At 36.2% G+C, this 19,369-nt stretch overlaps 1 protein-coding gene across 1 annotated transcript in view; it reads right to left on the bottom strand.

Annotated features, from left to right (window-relative positions):
• LOC121384371 (ubiquitin thioesterase ZRANB1-like) overlaps window positions 1–19,369 on the bottom strand; it is a 36,418-nt gene that overhangs the window by 15,428 nt on the left and 1,621 nt on the right. The window contains exon 2 of the mRNA XM_041514740.1: window positions 313–1,539. Coding sequence (XP_041370674.1) covers window positions 313–1,519 — 1,207 coding nt within the window. The 5' untranslated portion in view covers window positions 1,520–1,539. The remainder of the gene's footprint in view (window positions 1–312; window positions 1,540–19,369) is intronic.

Here is a 19,369-nt window from a genome sequence, read left to right on the forward strand (position 1 = left end):
AAGGGGGCAATGTGTTGTGGTAATAATAAGACAGATATGGTTTAGCTAAAAATGTCACGGCCAGACTCGTGGCCTAAATGCATAATGCAAAGCAATATAATGATAATACAAGAGTTTCAAAAGTTACAACCTTCACACAAAACCCTCAGATAATACATGTAGTAAAATATTGCGTGAAAAAAGTATTTAAAAAATTTCAAGACAACACAACAACAACCACCCAGAATAGTCCTGACATAAGACAAAAGTAGTTGACAAATTAGCCCTACCAACACTGAAAGGTTTATAAAAATAAGCATGCCCATGTTTTACCTGTTGGAAGCGCAAATGTAACACAGTCTGCCAGAAAAAAACATGGGAAGTCGCCTTTTCTCTGCCGAAGAGACGAGAGGATTTCTCGACGGATGTCCATGGCCAGGTCAGGACTAGAGTGTGACGGGAGACGCTTGACGGCCTTTGCTGCCACATCGGTTGCCGTTAGCAACACAGCTAACATGTCTTCGCGTTTAAACCGGATTGCCAAGTGGACGATCGTATAACCGACCTGAAACGCACTCGGCCGGTTCAGAAGAATGACTTCATCCTGGGTCAACTGCCTAGCAGGGTCACCACCTGCTGCAATGAAGGCTTGGACGGCATTAGAGTCGCCATCGGCAACACCTATACACGCGTTCAACCACAGCCAGTCTTTGTCACGCAGTTTCTTCCTCAGCATCCTCAGTTTGCGCTCCTCAGTGCGGTTCCTGTCGTCGCTGGTGGTCGGGGTAGCTGAGGCCCCATCCTGGTAGGACTCGATGCTGTCCAGACTGTGCGATATCGTTGGCGACGAACGCCCCCGCCTCCTCAAATCCACCTCCTTCACGGCACTCACGTTCCCACCAGCTGCCACGTTACTGTCGGATCTGGGAATCCCGCACAACACACACCGTGTCGTCTTGGGCCAGTTCTCGTAGGTGCATGCATAGCACACCCACTTGATGGTGTTCCTGTTCGACGTTGCTGCCACAGTTCGGTTGATGTCATTGTTTATTGCCTTAGCTGCCTCAGGAGAGTTGGGAGAGTTACGTTTTGGCGTCGTCCGGCCCGGGTTGGTTTCTGCGATGTTTACGTTCACGCTCAGCGGACTCATGCCGTCTTGGTGGGTGCTGCTGCTACTGCTGCTGCTTCTGCCACTGATGCTGCTTCTGCCGCTGCCACCACTGCTGCCACTACTGCTGCCTGGAGAGAGTTTCTTTCTGGTTGTCAAGCACTGAGAGCACTTGGTCGCCCGCTGCCAGTTCAGGTAGGTGCACAGATGACACGCCCACTTGCTGCTGTCGGCACTGCTCTTGCTCGTGCCACAGCTCGGAGAGTTGCTAGGAGACACGAGTGGGGCCATCTTGTAAATGTCCTGCTCATTGTCGGCGGTGTTTGTGATGAGCTGCAGGGGCCGTGGAGCACGGCACAGTGTGCATCGTTTGGCAACTGGGAAGTTCTCGTACGTGCAGTACTCACACGGCCACTTCCTTGCCTCACTCATTGTTCACATGTAGCCTTCGCCTGAGGGATAAAAAAAAAGTATAATAATATTTTTTTAAATAAGTACAATTTTATTTTATGTTGATACGCAAACAATACTGGAATTTTCCGTATATAAACTCTAGGCGTAATTACAGAAAATACTGCCTTGGAGAAGATAAGAGTTTTATTGGAAATTAGGCCCGGGGCTTAAATTAAGAAGTAAAAAAATATTTATATTATATTAATATTTCATTGGCATTTATTTTGTTTTGGCCGACACAATGTGAATTTGGTGCCACATTTTAAAACACTAATATTTTGTGACTATTTTTAGGACTTGATCAAGATTTCCATTATTCAAGTCCACATGAAATGAAGGCCATATAGACTGAAAAATGGGGAAAGCTGCCACATCAAGCCCATGGGCTTAAATTTGGATAATATATTTTAATAGGAATCTCCCGATTACAAAAATTACGACATCATATTTACTGTTAAAATAGAAGAAAGTTTATCATAACAGATTTTAAAAGTACAACAATTAAAGATGCATTATTTTTCTGCAAATATCATATTTTGCTATCTTTACTTGGGTTTTTTTGTTGGTTTTTTAAAATTAATCAATATGAGCCGTCACACGCGAAAATCTACAACTTAGCATGATGTCAGAAACCGAGTAAACGCGGCTCAAAGTTTGACATCACATGTAAACGCTGAAGTAAAAGTTGACATGCTGTTTGTGTTGTTTGTTTTGAAGAATTTAGAAGTAAACATATATCTGTATGTACAATAGTGTTTGGTTACTATTTTGTATTTTGTACCTGAGAACATTGGTCGAGATCGTTAGCGATACCATCAGTACTTTGATACACCTTTACAAGCATAGGGAGAAGTCCTATATATATCGATATGGTATGCAAGTATCACATGTTTTTATAATGTACATGATTATACATAACATAAAGTTTAGCAACTTTTCCAGAAGTTATATACAATATTCATAAGTTAGACCAAACATCAAATTAGGATTGTATCGGGTTGCATGGGTCTACCACTCGGTTAGGCCTACCTGTTCTGTGGACTATACAATCAACACCACTATTTCTACTCCTATTTCTATTTATAATCTAAATACTGAAAACTAAATCATTTCCTACAAACAAACAAATATATATATATATATATATATATATATATATATATATATATATATATATATATATATATCTGTAACAATACTACATTTTTAGTTATTTATTTTACAATTGTCTGCAAACAAATTTACTGTCGTCAGCACACACATTGTGGTACGGCAACAGAAACGTTTCATTTATATACTTTTATTATACGTCATGATGTCACTGCATAAGCTGGTCTAGAGATTAACATGCAGAGGTATAGTAGATCAATTCTCGAAAGGTTGTTTCTCCCTCAACCAATTTTATTATTATTATTTTTGCTGTGTGTGTATGTGCGTGCGTGTGTGTGTGTGTGTATGTGATATTTATTACATTATTATAATATCTGTTCACTTTACTCACTTCACATCATTTGTATAGGAGTTGGTTTTCTTTCCTTACAGATGTATATTTTAATTTTACAAGAGTCTGAAGTAGGCCTACTCTTTGAGGCACATTTTGGAATTCAAGATAGAAGACCAAGGCTAAGAACAGTGGAAACGGAAGAAACAGTATCTGTATTAGATGATGAGCTGGACGTAGTCCAGTGGTAAAGCGCCCGCCTGATGTGCGGTAGGTCTAGGATCGATCCCCGTCGGTGGAGTCATTGGGCCATTTCTCATCCCATCCAGTGCACAACGACTAGCATATCAAAGGCTGTGGTATGTGCTATCTTGTCTGTGGGATGGCGCATATAAAACATTTGTTGTTACTAATAGAAAAATGTAGTGGGTTTCCTCTGTAAGACTATAGGTCAATATTACCAAATGTTTGACATCCAATTGCCGATGATTAATAAATCAATGTTCTCTAACTTTAACTTTAACTGTATTGGATAAAGATGATAAATACAGTCCAGTAGATGTTGACAATAATACTGAACATAGAATCAAACACTTATCTTATGATAACACCAGTGAGCAGAATGACACTGAACCTGATCCAATTACCGTATATCTTCGCCTATAAGTCGAATTTTTTTCACCCAAAAATTATTTTATAACTTGGGGGGTCGACTTATAAGAGGGTAAAAAAAATTCACCAAAAAATATTACTGTTTTGGGGATTATATTACAAATTTTATTGTTGAAGTATGCCATGTATTTATACTCAAATATGTTAATTTGATACATTTATTTTTTATAACCTTTTTTTTTTGGCATTAGAACGGTTTTGGTTATGCAAAAAGGCGTACGATCTCACTCACATGCCAAGACAACAGTCCACTTAGTTAAATTAACAGTCATCACTAATAGTAAAAATGTAAACAATACTAACTACCTGTTGCCTGAGTTTATTTTGAAATCTGGTCACTGGCATTAATGGTTGTTCAAACAATGTTTTGGCGGTGATTAACTTCATGAATATTACTGAGCTTTCCCTTAAAATAGACTGATCTCTGCAGTTCACTATCTAGAGCAATAAGGACACACATCATTTGGTACAAAAACCAGTGTACTTTCCAGAGTTATCCTCCTTACATGTATTAATATGGCGGCAAAACGTGATACTTTCAGTTTTATCGTAGTGATCTGTTGGCAGTGTTTATAAATAAAGTTGTTGTCTGTGCACAAAACCATCTGTACAGTACCATACAGTAACAGTCAAACAGCTTTCACTCTCTACTAAGAGAATATTTCGTTTTGATGCTATGTAATAATGATAGTTTGATTGGAATAGTCTGATTATATTGCGATGTACAAAACGTGAAAACCGAAGTTTGTAAAATAATTTTCTTTTGTTCAAATATTGTACATTATTGTTCTCATGTGCTGAAAATAAGAAATATTTCAATATTTATAAGTTGTTTTTCATGGGTCGACTTATAAACGGGTCAATAAAAAAATACGTTTTCAGGGCTTGAAATTAGGGACTCGACTTATAGCCGAGATCGACTTACAGGCGAAGATATACGGTAGCACAAGTTACAGAAAGGATGCAGTGGATTGTCTATTAGAAAATAATCTGAAAATCAAATTTATGACCATATTTTGAAGTTGAGGGAAATGGAAAAAGAGCAGAAGGAAATATAGGCCTACATAATATTCTCGCTGGATAAAAATTAAAGGAGGGCGGAAGACCCCCTCCACCACCACCATAAAAAAGAAACCAGAAGAGAAAAAGAAAGAAAAAAAGGGTGGGAAACATGGATACCATATAGGCTAGCCAGAGTACTTGGGCTACGTGTAGGCCTATCGTTGGGTATTGGTCGACTTTGCGAAAAGACATACCCCTTGTTTTAATATTATTTTAATAAAGATTTCAAGATACCTAAAAAAATAAAGGTGATCCCCTAAATTGGGACAACATGTCTGTGTTCTTTTTATTTCTTCATCGAATGAATCGATCGCACTGATATCTATCGCCAGGTGATAAAAAGTTTCGTTTTTGTAAAGGCGGTGTATAATATAATTTGGCGTCCAAGAAAATACTTTTAATGATGAACACTACCACTTCCATTATTTTTATAAGCGGTGATACCCCCAAAATGAAAAGTTTCTAATATTTTATCAAGAACAGCCGAATAAACAAATGACAGTAATTAAAAATCACCAGTTATGACCAACTACATCTGCAATTGAGAACAAAATATCAGACGAAAGTTAGTAAACACAAAAGACTGATTGACCGAGACTGTTAAAATAGTGTTAAATTACGTTACGGTAACTATCGTAAGCTACTGAAATTTTTCCACACCACGGCTTGTTTTCTTTGATGTCAAGTATGCCGACTGATCGATTTGTTTTTTCAAGTGTGAAAAAAAGTGTCCAATATGAAATAGCGGAGCTGGGTTCTGTTAAATATAGTAGGATGTGGGAAAATAAAGAGGGATGGAGAAAAATAAAATGCAATATAGCGGGCCGGCCGCCCCGCTTAAATAGAACAGCAAGAACACTTGTCACAATAGAAACCAAACTAAACATAAAACCATTCAACCCTTTGTCCGCCCCATGTACCAGGTTACAACATGCCCACTACCAACCGAAGAATGAAACGATATCGTTCAACAATACGACACCAAAAAAATATGAAATTACTCCATAGTGGATACAGGAATCTGAATAAAGTGGGGTGGGGTGCAATATGTAACAGAAAATTGAAAAACATTGGTGCCAAATGTTGTAGTTCGCTAAATTTCATATCTCTCACTAATTAGTATTACATTCATGTGTGGGATCTGTAGAGTTATTTTAAAAAATTAAATCGGAATATATCGCTTTAAAAAAAAAAAAAAAATTTAATCAGAATATACAACTTAAAATACTGGGTAAAAATAAAATGAAAAAAGTACTGATTCCAAATCAATTGATTTCATTGAAATTGGGCGGGAAGTAACCTAGAATAAGGTAAAAACATTGAAATTTCATTTTGACGCCGTCTACTTTGATTTTGAAAAAACGTGACGTCATTAATGCTGTATTTTTACAAGATATAATTAAGATAGAGCCCAAATGCCTGAGATTTAGTTTTGTAAGGTTATTACCTGTTATTTACCAAAAAATATGACAAACTGTTGTTTTTTTGCCAAGTTGTAGGTTTTCCCATGTGATGGATCATATATAATTTTTGCATAATTAATTACTTAATAATATAAAAATTGTAATGTTCTGACAGTGGCTTCCCCAAGAATTTTTGGCTAAAAACAAAAATTACACATGAAGTAAACATCACATATCCATAAATATAACCCTACATGGATAGTTATATTTGTAGGCATTGGAAACACTCTCCTCTACCTTTTCCTCAACTATTAAACTGAGGTGGCTAGAATACATGTACATGCCCCTTCTCCTTAGTTGAAAGTCAAATCTGTAACTGTACCCTCCCCTCAGTTGCTGGTGTCTTCCTTAGTTGAAAGTCAAATCTGTAACTGTACCCTCCCCTCAGTTGCTGGTGTCTTCCGATGCTTATGATATTGAAACATATTTTGCATGTGACTAAGGTTGTCACTGAACAATGTTATGCACTCCATTGTTATTCAATTCTTGAATTAGTTTTTAGGTGAGTTTTATGATCGAATATAATCCCCAACTTCAATAGTGTAGCATGGTGCCTCAAAAGTCGAGCACCATCTTGCTTTAATCAGCACCATGCTGCCCTGAGATTAAACAAGCCTTTTTCAGTAATTAATTCTAAAATTGTCTTTATAAAACACCCAGAAAGGTATTATTAATTAATAAAATATGCTTGTTAAATATTTTGTCATTCATTTATTAAAGCAAGCACATAAATGACATTTATTTTTATTTCAATTTTTTGTTTTTTTGTTTAATGAAATAAAAGTTCCCTAAAAATGGTGAAAATGCCCCAAAAGTGTTTAGTCTACCATGCCTTGCCAAATTTCTACAGAAAACACTATTTCAACCCAAAACATATTTATGGGTTTAGCAAGTAACAGATTATTTCTGTATAACTTACTTCAATTCAATAAACACGTAGTCTGTAACCTATATGTAACTCAGTAAAATGTAGGTTCAGATTATTACATAAATAAAATGAAATATAAATGGAAAAGGAAAAACGTTTACTCATATTCAGGTTTCCATGCTAATGTTTTAACTGTTGTTAATTTACAGAGGACTGTTATAACATCAAGGATAAAATCTAAAAATGGACTATAACAAAGACTATAGTATAATACATCATTATGTTGTACACATGGCATGCTGCAAATCTTAATTCTAATTTCCAAACACTCCAAAATGTAAACATGAACACAAAAAGAGGAGTCTAGTTTTAAAATAATGAGAATTCCACATACCAACAGTTCATTAAAAAATATGTAGGTATCCAACATGCTTGACATATCCTGCACTTACATAACACATGTTAATCATGGGTACGTTTCCTTTTGATGAAATCCAACTGTGAATTATAGGTCACCGCAGACTACATGTCTATTCAACCAAGTCCACTGATCAAAATGTTACAGTGAAGCAGATACAAAGTGCATACACTTGAATGAAGTTAACTTTTGCACCAAATTACTCACACATGGAGCTTTTATCGTATGAAACATCATGTCCACCACTAAAGCGAGAAAAAAAAATCAAAGAGACCCAACAGTGATCAGATACCAGAAGGAAATGAACTTACAAAATGATCATTGGCCCACCGAGAGGAAGCATGGCTGGAAGTCATGACAAATAACACAAAAGCGGGATTAGGACATCGTTTTACTATAAAATAATACACACGAAGCAATTTCAATTTTACACAAAATAGAAGAAAACAAAAATTATATTTTTGTGAAAAGGAAATTAATAAAAGAATTATTATGGATCTCAACTGGAGTGTGATATTATTTATTTTGTGTTTTCGCATGAAGTACGTTTATTCACTGTCTGAAACAACCTTTCTTGTTGGAAAGTGGTTTGGAAGAGATCACCCATTTTTTAAAGCTCTAGTAAGTAGAAATTATATATTTTCAATATTATTTACTATAAGACAGCAGGGTTTCTACCAGAGGGTAAAACAGGTATGGCACCATACACAAATGTTTTTGCAGATTTAATTTTTTTAAGTTAACCTTTTGACAGAATTAATTACTCTTATCATTACTGTATGATTTTCTTAATCCTAATCCTAAACTTAACCCATTTTCCATCTATCAACTGTGATTGCATTCAATTCTGGTAGAAACACTGGACAGATCTAGATCGCTGTATCATTTTTCATTCCATTAAAAAAAATATATATATCCATTTCAGAGAATATTTTGTTCAGTATCACTGTGCGATTTGCTAAGCAAGTTTCAGAGATCGCTACACAATATTAATAAAACATTAAACAGTAGTTGCTAATCAATTTTGAATTGGCCAGATATGTCGCTGATCAAAATTTTGAAAACAAAATGTTCCCTGTATTTGTCTGCAAAATCCCTTTAATGTTAGTTCTTTTTACAGCTGATTATGTTGTGTACACTTTTACTGAGGACATGTAATGATATATGCATGTCTACATGACTTCATATGTATACATGTCACTAGATGTTCTCGTCTGCCAACCTATACTTGAGTTAAAAATGTAGCACAAAAAGTATGCGGTCTTCACTGCAGAATTGACAAATAAAGAATGTCTCTCAAAAAACAGGAATATGTAGTAAAGTATGAACACAGCTCAAAGGATAATATCTTCATAAGGAAACCCAGTAGAATGAAAGCAATTAGAACCACGTGTAACATGTACAATATATGTACAGCTAAAACTGCCCACTGCACAAGAGTTGAAAACTTGACTGCATTATATGAATGTAGGACAATTGCTCACTGGACAATTGCTCACCGGACAATACCTCACCGGACAATTGCTCACGTGACAATTGCTCACCAATAAAGTGAGAAATAGGACAATTGCTCACCTTTATTATTATTACTGTTTACTTTCCTTTTTCATGATCACCCTAATGTCGTGGTCACCTTTGATATGTTTTCTTTTGTTAATAAAACATATAATTTCTAAAGGCACAACTTCGAAGCTGTGTTAATAACACAATTCACTTAATTAATGTTATTGTCGGTTTAGGTAGATCAAACCTTTCAAAGTGTGTGTAATTAGTAATTAGTTACTTTGTAGCTGTGAATCATGGAACATTGGATTCCAGAGGCTGGTTGGCCATCAGCACCCTTCTGTGTGGACAGCTATCGACTGTCTACGCAAAGACCAGGCACTGGTCTCCACCCTCATCCTCCAACATCAGCGAGGTGAACCACCTAGGAAGAGGGTGAAGAGGTCCACTCAGCAGATGCAAAGCAGACTGCAGAATTTGTGTCTGGAGTTTGCTGATGGAAATAGGAGACTGGGAGATTTCCTTCAGAACATCTCGCACAATATTCGATTGTGCTGAACATATCTATACTGAACTGATGTGCTGAACTTGTTTAAAATATAGTTGTTTTATAATTGGTTTTGTTATTTTATTAAAATGTGTTTAACTGATATTTCTATACTGAACTGATGTGCTAAACTTGTTTAAAATATAGTTGTTTTATAATTAGTTTTGTTATTTTATTAAAATGTGTTTAACTGACATTTCTATGCTGAACTGATGTGCTGAATTGGAATAAAATATAGTTAATTTAGAATTAATTTTGTTATTTTATTGTGTTTAACTGATATGTCTATACACCCACTGATACTGGAAATGAAATTTTTATTAACTTTTTTTTAAAAATTAAAATGAAAAATAAAGGCGAGCAATTGTCCTATTTCTCACTTTATTGGTGAGCAAATGTCCGGTGAGGTATTGTCCGGTGAGCAATTGTCCGTACTCCGCATTATATAAAATGAAGATCAAGGTAAAATTAAAAGCATGGTTTTGTGGTGCATAAATATTGTATACGGAGATCATTAGCATTTTAAGAATCCCTTGATATGCATTTCCGCCTTTTATGCATTACAGTGCATTAGATTTATTCAGGTTTAATTCTTTTGCCACCTGCATAAGAATGTTTTTAAAAATTTCAATGAAGATTCACAAAATTGCTAATAATACTATTTGTCTTGCTTAAACTTAAAAGGTTTGTGTTCTCCATAATGTAAATGTGCACAAATTGAATATAGATGTCGTTAAACAAAAAAACTTTATTTTAAATTGAATATACTAATATTTCATGAATTTAAAAACTGACATTATAAACATCAATCAACTCACATGCAACACAATTTGTAACATATTGGGAGTGATGCCCTACAGCAGAAAGAATAATAATATGTATACAGTCAAACCTGTTCTAGCGGCCACCTGTATTCAGAGGTCACCTGCCTTAAGCGGCCACTTTTTTCCCTCCCAGACGATTTATAACGTAAATGCACCTGTCTAACGCAGCCAGCGGCCACCCAAATAGGATCCCAAATCGCTAAAATACCTGTATTAAGCAGCCACAGTAAATGTTTACTACTATATAAAAGGGATATTTAACAACAGCGATAAGGTACAGCAAATAACCGATCTTCACACCTTCAGGAATACTAGTACCCATTCAGTCCTGACATCTCTACTGTGTATCAATTAAGAAAGTATGACTGTGGAATGCATCTAATTGCCTCTGAGCAGGCTACGCTTGACATTTGTAGATTCACTTACTATGACAATACACCGCATGAAGTAGAAATTAATTAATTAAATGGAAAGAGAAAACAAACTTGTTGAGAACGGTTAATTTCATACATTCCAGTTGTTTTTTCCTGAAGGAGGCGACATGTTAAAAGTTTATTTATAGTAAACTGTGAAGCACACATCCATTAATTAGCAGTACAAACGCTAAAACGAGAAACAACAACAAATGTTTTAAAAACTATATTTCACAACCTGTAATCAGCGGCCACCTGTCTTAAGTGGCCACTTTTATCTACTCCCTTGTGTGACTGCTTAAAACAGGTTTGACTGTATATGTTATATGTGATAATGATATGTTCAGCACATTACAAATTGGGATACTGTCATGCTAAATATATACACATGGTCCTGTTAAAACCTGGTTTGAGATCAAGTACATGTACAATAATGGTTACAGGGAAGAAGGGTTGATTGTGGGTGTTTGTGCACGCTATTCTGTTTCATGCACTGCAGGGATAGAAAGTAAGATACATTAATTATGATTTTCAATGGCTTGTAGGTTAGTAGCCTTGAAAAATCATTAGTCCTCTTGAAAATTATCAATCCTGTCTTGTACTGGTGGACAGATAAGAACATTGTGGCCCATAAGAAGAAGATAAACGTTAGGTCTTATGTTATTACTGTATGTCAAAATATGAAACAAGAATTCTGCAAAATTAAATGTCTCGCCTATCATTTAAAGGTGTTCAGTGCACTGTGATGAACATCCACAGATGCAACTATAAACCAAGTTTTATTGACCTAGGACTTATAGTTTGTGGGAAACTGATCTAAACGTGAAAGCTGATGCCTTCGCCACCGCCTTTAGAAAAGTAATACCTTCGTAAAGGCGAGACAATAAAAACAAGTTTATTGTGAAGATTTTAGCTTCTATCAAATAATTTTCTAGACTTTATTGGTTTTCTATTTGGTAACTTTTATTTTACAATTACAGAAACTGTGGCAATCAAAACTAAAATAGTATTTTCATGAGCCCAAAATACTATAAATATTTATATGTATCATAAAAAGTCTGTATCTACCAGCAAATTAGGTAATCTATGCTGATTTATTACATGTAACAAACAAATAGCACCTTTGCATGTGTAATTTTTACAGCATCTAGGATGAAGTTGTAAATCCACTAGTCATGGGATCAGTGATTTAAAAAATGTACTAGCCATGATTAAAAATTCACTAGCCCTACTTTATTTAAAGGAAGGGACAATTAAGGCATTTGGTCTGGTATGCATATTTAACGATATATAAGGCACATTATTGTTTAATATCAACAAGTATAATCGTATAGTTAATTAATAAAACGCATAAATGTGACGGCTATTATATATAACGGGCGCAGCCATTTTGTACCATCCCAGTGAATACGCCCTCTGGCAAGCTGGTGGTTACATAATACCTAATGTGTCACATCAGGAATTAGTCTTTGAACTGAAGAAACAAAACATACCTGATTTTTGCAGATGCATCGCAATGTTCTGTAATAATATCCATCCCAGTATATATTATTTTTCAATACAAAATAAGCCACCATTTTCAGTGTTGAAATAACTGTATTATGTTTTGTACATAAATTAACCCACATACTGAAATAATAACTGGAGTGTGTTCTTGGTTAATTGGTCTTTTCTTTCCGTGGCCTGTACCTGTTGTTCCTGATTGGCAGGTGCATATTTAGATGGTCCCCAGACACCGTGTCTAGACACACTAAAAAGACGTGCCTCTTTTATTAAGATCAAAAAGTATTGTCTGATAGACGCACGGACGCCGCTCAAATCGTAATAGACATTATCACTTTATTACTGTAAGTAATTCCGTAAAACCCTTGATTAAGTAGACTTTCCCATCTAAAATCACAAAACTGACCAATTACGTAGTCCCAAAGAAAAGAAAATTATCACCTGGGTATCGTGAGTTGTCGTTTTTGCTCGAATGTACCCTACCAATAGGCCTAATAATATTAATAAGCTCTTCTTTTTTTTTGGATTTTTTTAAAGAGAAAAATACTATAATTCCATTTCATTCTATTGATACAAACTGAAATATATTTAGTTAAATAGTTTATTATACTATCAAGTCATTTTTGTTGTTTTACAAGCCAGGTTGATGAAAGCGAAGCACCTTGTCGTAAATTAGAGCGTTTATTTACACTGTGCTTAAGAGGAATTTGACGGAGCTGACGTCACTTTGCCCCAAGGTTTACCACTGGACGTCACAAAAACCAAACAAAATGGCTGTCCCCAATTAGAAGGAACAATCATGTTTTTTTATTAACACTAAAATTACGCGTTTTTCATTTGTTAAAGTGTCAGTATGTGTTGGTGGTCCGGGTATGCATCTTTTCAACACATAAGGCTCTTATTTGAGTTTACCCTCCCGTTATTACAATTTTACTAATAGTAATAATCGGATATGTTACCTAAAGAGATTAAAAACACCAAGATTGAAGGGTGGGGTTGGGGCAGCATATTCGTATTTACAAAGTAAGACTTAAATGCAACTTTTTTTCACTAGCCATCGGGCATGGCAATATTAGTTATTTACTAGCCCAACATTGAATATTATTAGCCATGGAAGTGGGGCTACCATAATCTAGAAGTCCTGTGTATGTATTAATGTATTAAGAAAAAAGATATGCAATTACAACATTAAAGAAACATCAGACATGGGGTTAAGCAACAACATATCGAACAAGTGATTGAAATTTGTCATGTCAAATCCTGGTTGCCCTGATGCTTGTATAGATATATACTACTCAAAAGAATTTAAGGGTCAAAAATTTATAACCAAATAAGTTTCAGAGTGTATTAGATTGATGATGTAAACTACACCAAAAATTTAATTTATTGTTCCATATTTACAAAAAAACACAAATAAACGTCACTGTATACAAGAAAGTCACATGACATGCTGTCAAAGTTGAAGGTTGTCAAACATGGATTTTACACATTAAAACATTCGTTTAATAGTGTGTGAATCCACCCCTGGCGCGAATACACTCGACACATCGTTGCCTCATGCTGAAGAACTCTTGGGGAATGGCCTGCCACTCTGCCATAAGAAGTTGACCCAGATCATGAAGGTTGGCCGGAGGGGCATGGTTATCCCGAACTCTCCTGCCTAATTTGTCCCAGGCGTCTCTATTGGGGCCAAGTCAGGCGAATATGCTGGCCAATCCATCCTGGCGATACCTTGTTGTCTGAGAAAGTCCGTTACCACCCTGGCGCGGTGGGGTCTGGCATTGTCATCCTGCAGAACTGCCCCGCCGCCAATCTGCTGAAGGCCTGGGAGAACCAACGGCCGGATAATCTCATTCAGATAGCGGATTCCATTCAGATTGCCATCCACCACATAGAGGGGGGTCCTGTGGTGGATAGAGATGCCGCCCCACACCATGACGCTGCCACCACCGAAACGGTGACGTTGTCTAACGTTAACGTCAGCGAAGTGCTCCCCAGGACGTCTGTAGACACGAACCCGACCGTCGTTGAACTGGAGACTAAACCTGGACTCATCAGTGAACATCACTCGACCCCACTGAACACGTTGCCACCGCAGATGAAGCGTGCACCAATGACGTCTGGCCGTTCTGTGACGTGGTACGAGTGGTGGTCGAACAGCCTGGCGACGGCAGCGTAGATTATTGGCTCTCAGACGATTGCGTATGGTTTGATCAGACACTCGAGTTCCAGTCGCAGTCCGCAGATTGTCACGTAATCGGCGTGCAGTGGTTGTGCGTTGACGTAGAGCCATATTGGTGATGTAGCGGTCCTCTCTATTTGTAGTGCTTCGGGTCTTCCGAACGTGGACGATTTCGAACAGAATTCGTTGCTTAGTAAATGAAGCGCTTTGTGAAAAAGCAAGTTATGGGCACTTAGCAGACCTTTCGCTTTCGCCCTAATTTACGTGCAAATGTAAGCATGTTTTCGCCTAGTCGACAGTGTCAATGACAGTGGATTTTAATTCATTTATGGGTTGCTTAGACCCACTTTCGTCAAAATGGAACAATACCATGTGTGACATTATGGTCTAGCTAATATAATTGACATTCAGAAAATAATGTCGAAAATATCGTCTGACCCTTAAATTCTTTTGAGTAGTATATAAAAAAATAATAATAATGTATTTCGAAATTTTTTTTATGGAATATGTCATTTTGTTATAGCCACTCACTAGGTAAATAAAACAATTCATAAATTCTGTATTGCATCATGCTCATGCAGTAATTTACATGTAAACAGCTGTTACTTATCAGTAACCATATTTTGATAAATATTAATTACATTTTACCTATTTAATTTTAGGTTCCACACTCTATATTTAACATACACTGTTTAGTATTGAGGTGCATTATCTATTCCGTCCTTATGCATATGTACATATGTGTACATTGTACTATCAGTGGTCATTGTTAGTTGCTGTGTTGTTTTATGTTCAACCCTGACAGTTCACCCATGGATGGCCAATGACTGAGACATGCACTGTATGCTGGAAAATGGCCCAAATGCTACTTAAAAAATACTAATTAATATACTCTGTTTTGCAAATAAAATACTAATTAAATACATAATATTTACTTCATTAAGACATTCATTAAATATTTTTTTACTTTACTGTTATAGTATAATTATAGACATCAAGGTAAATTAAAAGTAAAATTTTATATTTAATAAAAAATTAAAAAATAAACATTCTGACCAAATGTTATAGCTACATAATTGTTTAAAAAATATGGGGGTATTATAAATATTGATCAACATAAGAGTTGTCACTATATGTTTGGATTAAAAAGTGGATTGACCTATGTTATGGTTGGGTAGGTTTCGACTTGTATGGTACATCCAAAATACATGTAGAGCTCTAAGTACTGCTTACAATGAAATCTACAAGATAAAAAAAGGATTAAATATTTCTGACAGACAATAATTGAAAGTGATGTTATTCCTATTAGCCCATAAACGTTTATATTCTGATATAAATGTTTTCACATTTCTTTCATATAGAATTACAAAATTCAAGTGACATCCAGCAAGTATTTAACAGAACAATCTATTCAAAACACAGCAGCAACATACTTTCAACATAAACAAGCAATTTCAGGGAAGTATTGACCTTTGACCGGCTCTGTTTCCATCGTCTATTAGTCAGAAAAAGAGAGATCGCCCGTTGGACTGGTAGTTGCATTTTTTAACTCGTCCGTCATAATTTTTACTCACATTTATCGAGAGGGCGAGTACTTTCTGTGCCTTTGTATAGCAGATGGTTTCATAGAATACAACCGTGTCCGGTGTATCGGCGCGTCCAGTGATTCGGCGCACTTGGTAGTTTGCTTAAGTATGCTTAGGAAGTTGTCATGTTGTCGGTGTTTTGAACGAATTAAAATTCAATTCCTTTTTCAATGGTTAATTAAGTATCAACATATTTACTGTTAAGGGTGCAATAAAACAAACTTATTAGAATGATCAATAATTATATCATAATTTCAAAATAAATCATTCACCTGTTTTTGTGTATATAAACGCGATTTAGGTCAGCTGTATTCAGGGCTCACCATGGATCAAAAATATCTGTAGCCAAAATATTAGCCAAATGGAATTTTTATTAGCCAATTTGAAAATACTTTAGCCAAAACTGTTTTACGCAGTACTGTACAGAGTATTTATATATGAATATGAAAATGCATCTTTTTCAGCTAATTGTGTACAAACTGGAATAAATCTTAATAACAAAACCTCAATTGGGGTAGGGGTAGTTAATATATATCTTCAATTCTTCAGAGGGGGGGAATGCATTATCTTCAGAGTTGGAAGCCAGTACCCCGTACACCCACACTCACTTCTAAGGCCTATGACATTAAATTAACAAACATACAGAAATATGGGGGTGGGTGGATACTTTTGTTTAAATAACCCATCAATTCCCCACCCCAAACAATTTCAAAATTTGTGTCATGTTGTTGCTGTTGATTTCAGCGTTGTGTTAAATGCTTGCTGTGATTTCTGCTTGCAAAATACCTAGGCTAAGAATGCCGACTTCACAGTATATTCCATTTATTATTTTTAAAAAAATCCAGCTAACTTATTAAATGTCACCTCAGTCTTACAAATTTATATCTAAAATTGTCTAACAAGTATGATTATTGTAAACTAATTTTATTCAGTGTACATTTAACTGCAATCTGTATAAATACTGCATGTTCATTTCCCACGATCGCGATCTGAATGCGTGCTCTCGACCATAGGTACGAAATTAACAAAGACAAAGGAAATTTAAAAACAACTGCAGTTAGGTATTCATTGATGTGAACAACTATTTTTTTTTCTACAAAATTACAACAAGATTTACTTCTGTGTAATTGTATTGTTTAATGTCCGCAACAATGTCTCTTGACATGCGGATGTCAGCTGACTGAAGTGTGACGTATATTCTCGCCGAGAGCTGTTCTCAGTTCAGCCAACAAACGTTCTTCCTAACGTTCGTGAACTATTAGATTGGTATTCGTCATGTCCATTTGGTTTAACATGAAGCGCACAAATCAGTCTAGAGAACGTTTTGTTTTCGCTTGGTCTGGCTAAACTCAGCCCTTGAGATAGTCTACATATCTTTCGGCCCTGATCTGGCATGTGTATTCAAATTGACACACATTGTCGGTCTGTTTGTATTACTTTGGTTCAAAGACTTTACAAAGTTAAAATAACAAGTTACAGATCTTCCAGACATTGCTGTCATACATGTTGAATGCATGCCATTAAAATTAATTATTGTGATTATTAAAGCTGCAGTCCATGGAATATTTTTATTATTGAAGCATTTAGAATAGATAATCCAGTTCTGTTTGGTACATGAAAGGTCCACCACATCGCTATAGTTTCGCAATGCTCGCTTATCTACATTATCTAGGTTAACTACAAACGCAATGGCCAGCTTTGTTTTTCTTCATTTAGCGGGACGCCAGTAGAACTGGGACTTTATTTGATTTGCGCAGGCGCCGAGCTTCTCACGTGATTTTGAACAAATTTAACTGACTTGATTGAGGGGTCGTCTCATATCTCCAAAACATATTTATATCCATAGATGTATGGTATAACACCTTTCCAGGTGTCGGTGAGGGATTTGCCTTGACATTTTAACAGTGGCCAGCGGTTGGCATATGCGTTACATGTAAGGGGTGTTAATAATTACATAACGCTTTAGGGGTAGAAGAAGAGGGGGTTGTGTTCGATTTACGTAACATTTATCTAGACTATATGTTGTTTCTATTCATTAACCAGCCTCAGTGGTGTCGTGGTTAGGCCATCGGTCTACAGGCTGGTAGGTACTGGGTTCGGATCCCAGTCAAGGCATGGGATTTTTAATCCAGATACCAACTCCAAACCCTGAGTGAGTGCTCTGCAAGGCTCATTGGGTAGGTGTAAACCACTTGCACCGACCAGTGATCCATAACTGGTTCAACAAAGGCCATGGTTTGTGCTATCCTGCCTGTGGGAAGCGCAAATAAAAGATCCCTTGCTGCTAATCGGAAAGAGTAGCCCATGTAGTGGCGACAGCGGGTTTCCTCTCAAAATCTGTGTGGTCCTTAACAATATGTCTGACACCATATAACCGTAAATAAAATGTGTTGAGTGCATCGTTACATTTTTTTCTTTTTTTCTATTCATTACTTGGACCTAAAAAGGTGTTTTTTGGAAAAGCGCGGTCGGTCTAGGATCGATCCCCATCGGCAGGCTCATTCCAGCCAGTGCGCCATGACCGGTATATAAAAGGCCACGGTATGTGATATCCTGTCTGTGGGATGGTACATATAAACGATCCCTTGCTAAAAAAAAATATAGCGGGTTTCCAAGGCACATGTCCAGGGATTTCAGCGGGGTTGGGGTTATAGACTGTGTTGAGCGAAGTTTATATGGGGCCATGCTCCCCCAGAAAATATATATTTATTTTTTTTAGCTTGGGCAGGTAAAGGTTTCGACCCTCAATACCCTCTCCCTGCACCCGTTTCCTCTTAAATCAATATGCTCTAACACTGATGTCGTTAAACAAAACAAAGTTTACCCTTTCCAAATGAAAGAATATTTATTTGAATTTGTCAATTTTAAAACACATAAAATTAAGAAATGAAAAAGTTTATTGTCTATGTTAGTATGTTTTATTCAAAAAAATATATACATGATCAATGTGTTAATAGTATACAAACTACTCTTTGAAAGTTCTACTATCACTTTATAAAATATTAATTCTGAAATAGGAAGGTACGATTGTCGATAATACGTTGTCAAGATCAAACCGAACATTCTATATACAGCACAAGATTTCTCATTTCATTTTTTGAGACGAACCCTACAATTTCAAATCCTAAAACGCATGTGTTAACTGAATTGACAACAGGCTGCCGTTTGTGCTTTGCCAAGCAATGGCGACACAGGCGAAGAATCGAGCATATACTTTTGATGATATCCGTTCATAGCGAACACACACAAGTTTTTTAAAAATGCATTTGAGCTTGTGTTTCATATTTGTACATGATGTTATAATATGGTAACCAGAGACTGTAACTTTAAAATAAGCAAACCTACGC

Source organism: Gigantopelta aegis, chromosome 10 (assembly GCF_016097555.1).
Source record: "Gigantopelta aegis isolate Gae_Host chromosome 10, Gae_host_genome, whole genome shotgun sequence".
Lineage (NCBI taxonomy): Eukaryota > Metazoa > Mollusca > Gastropoda > Neomphalida > Peltospiridae > Gigantopelta > Gigantopelta aegis.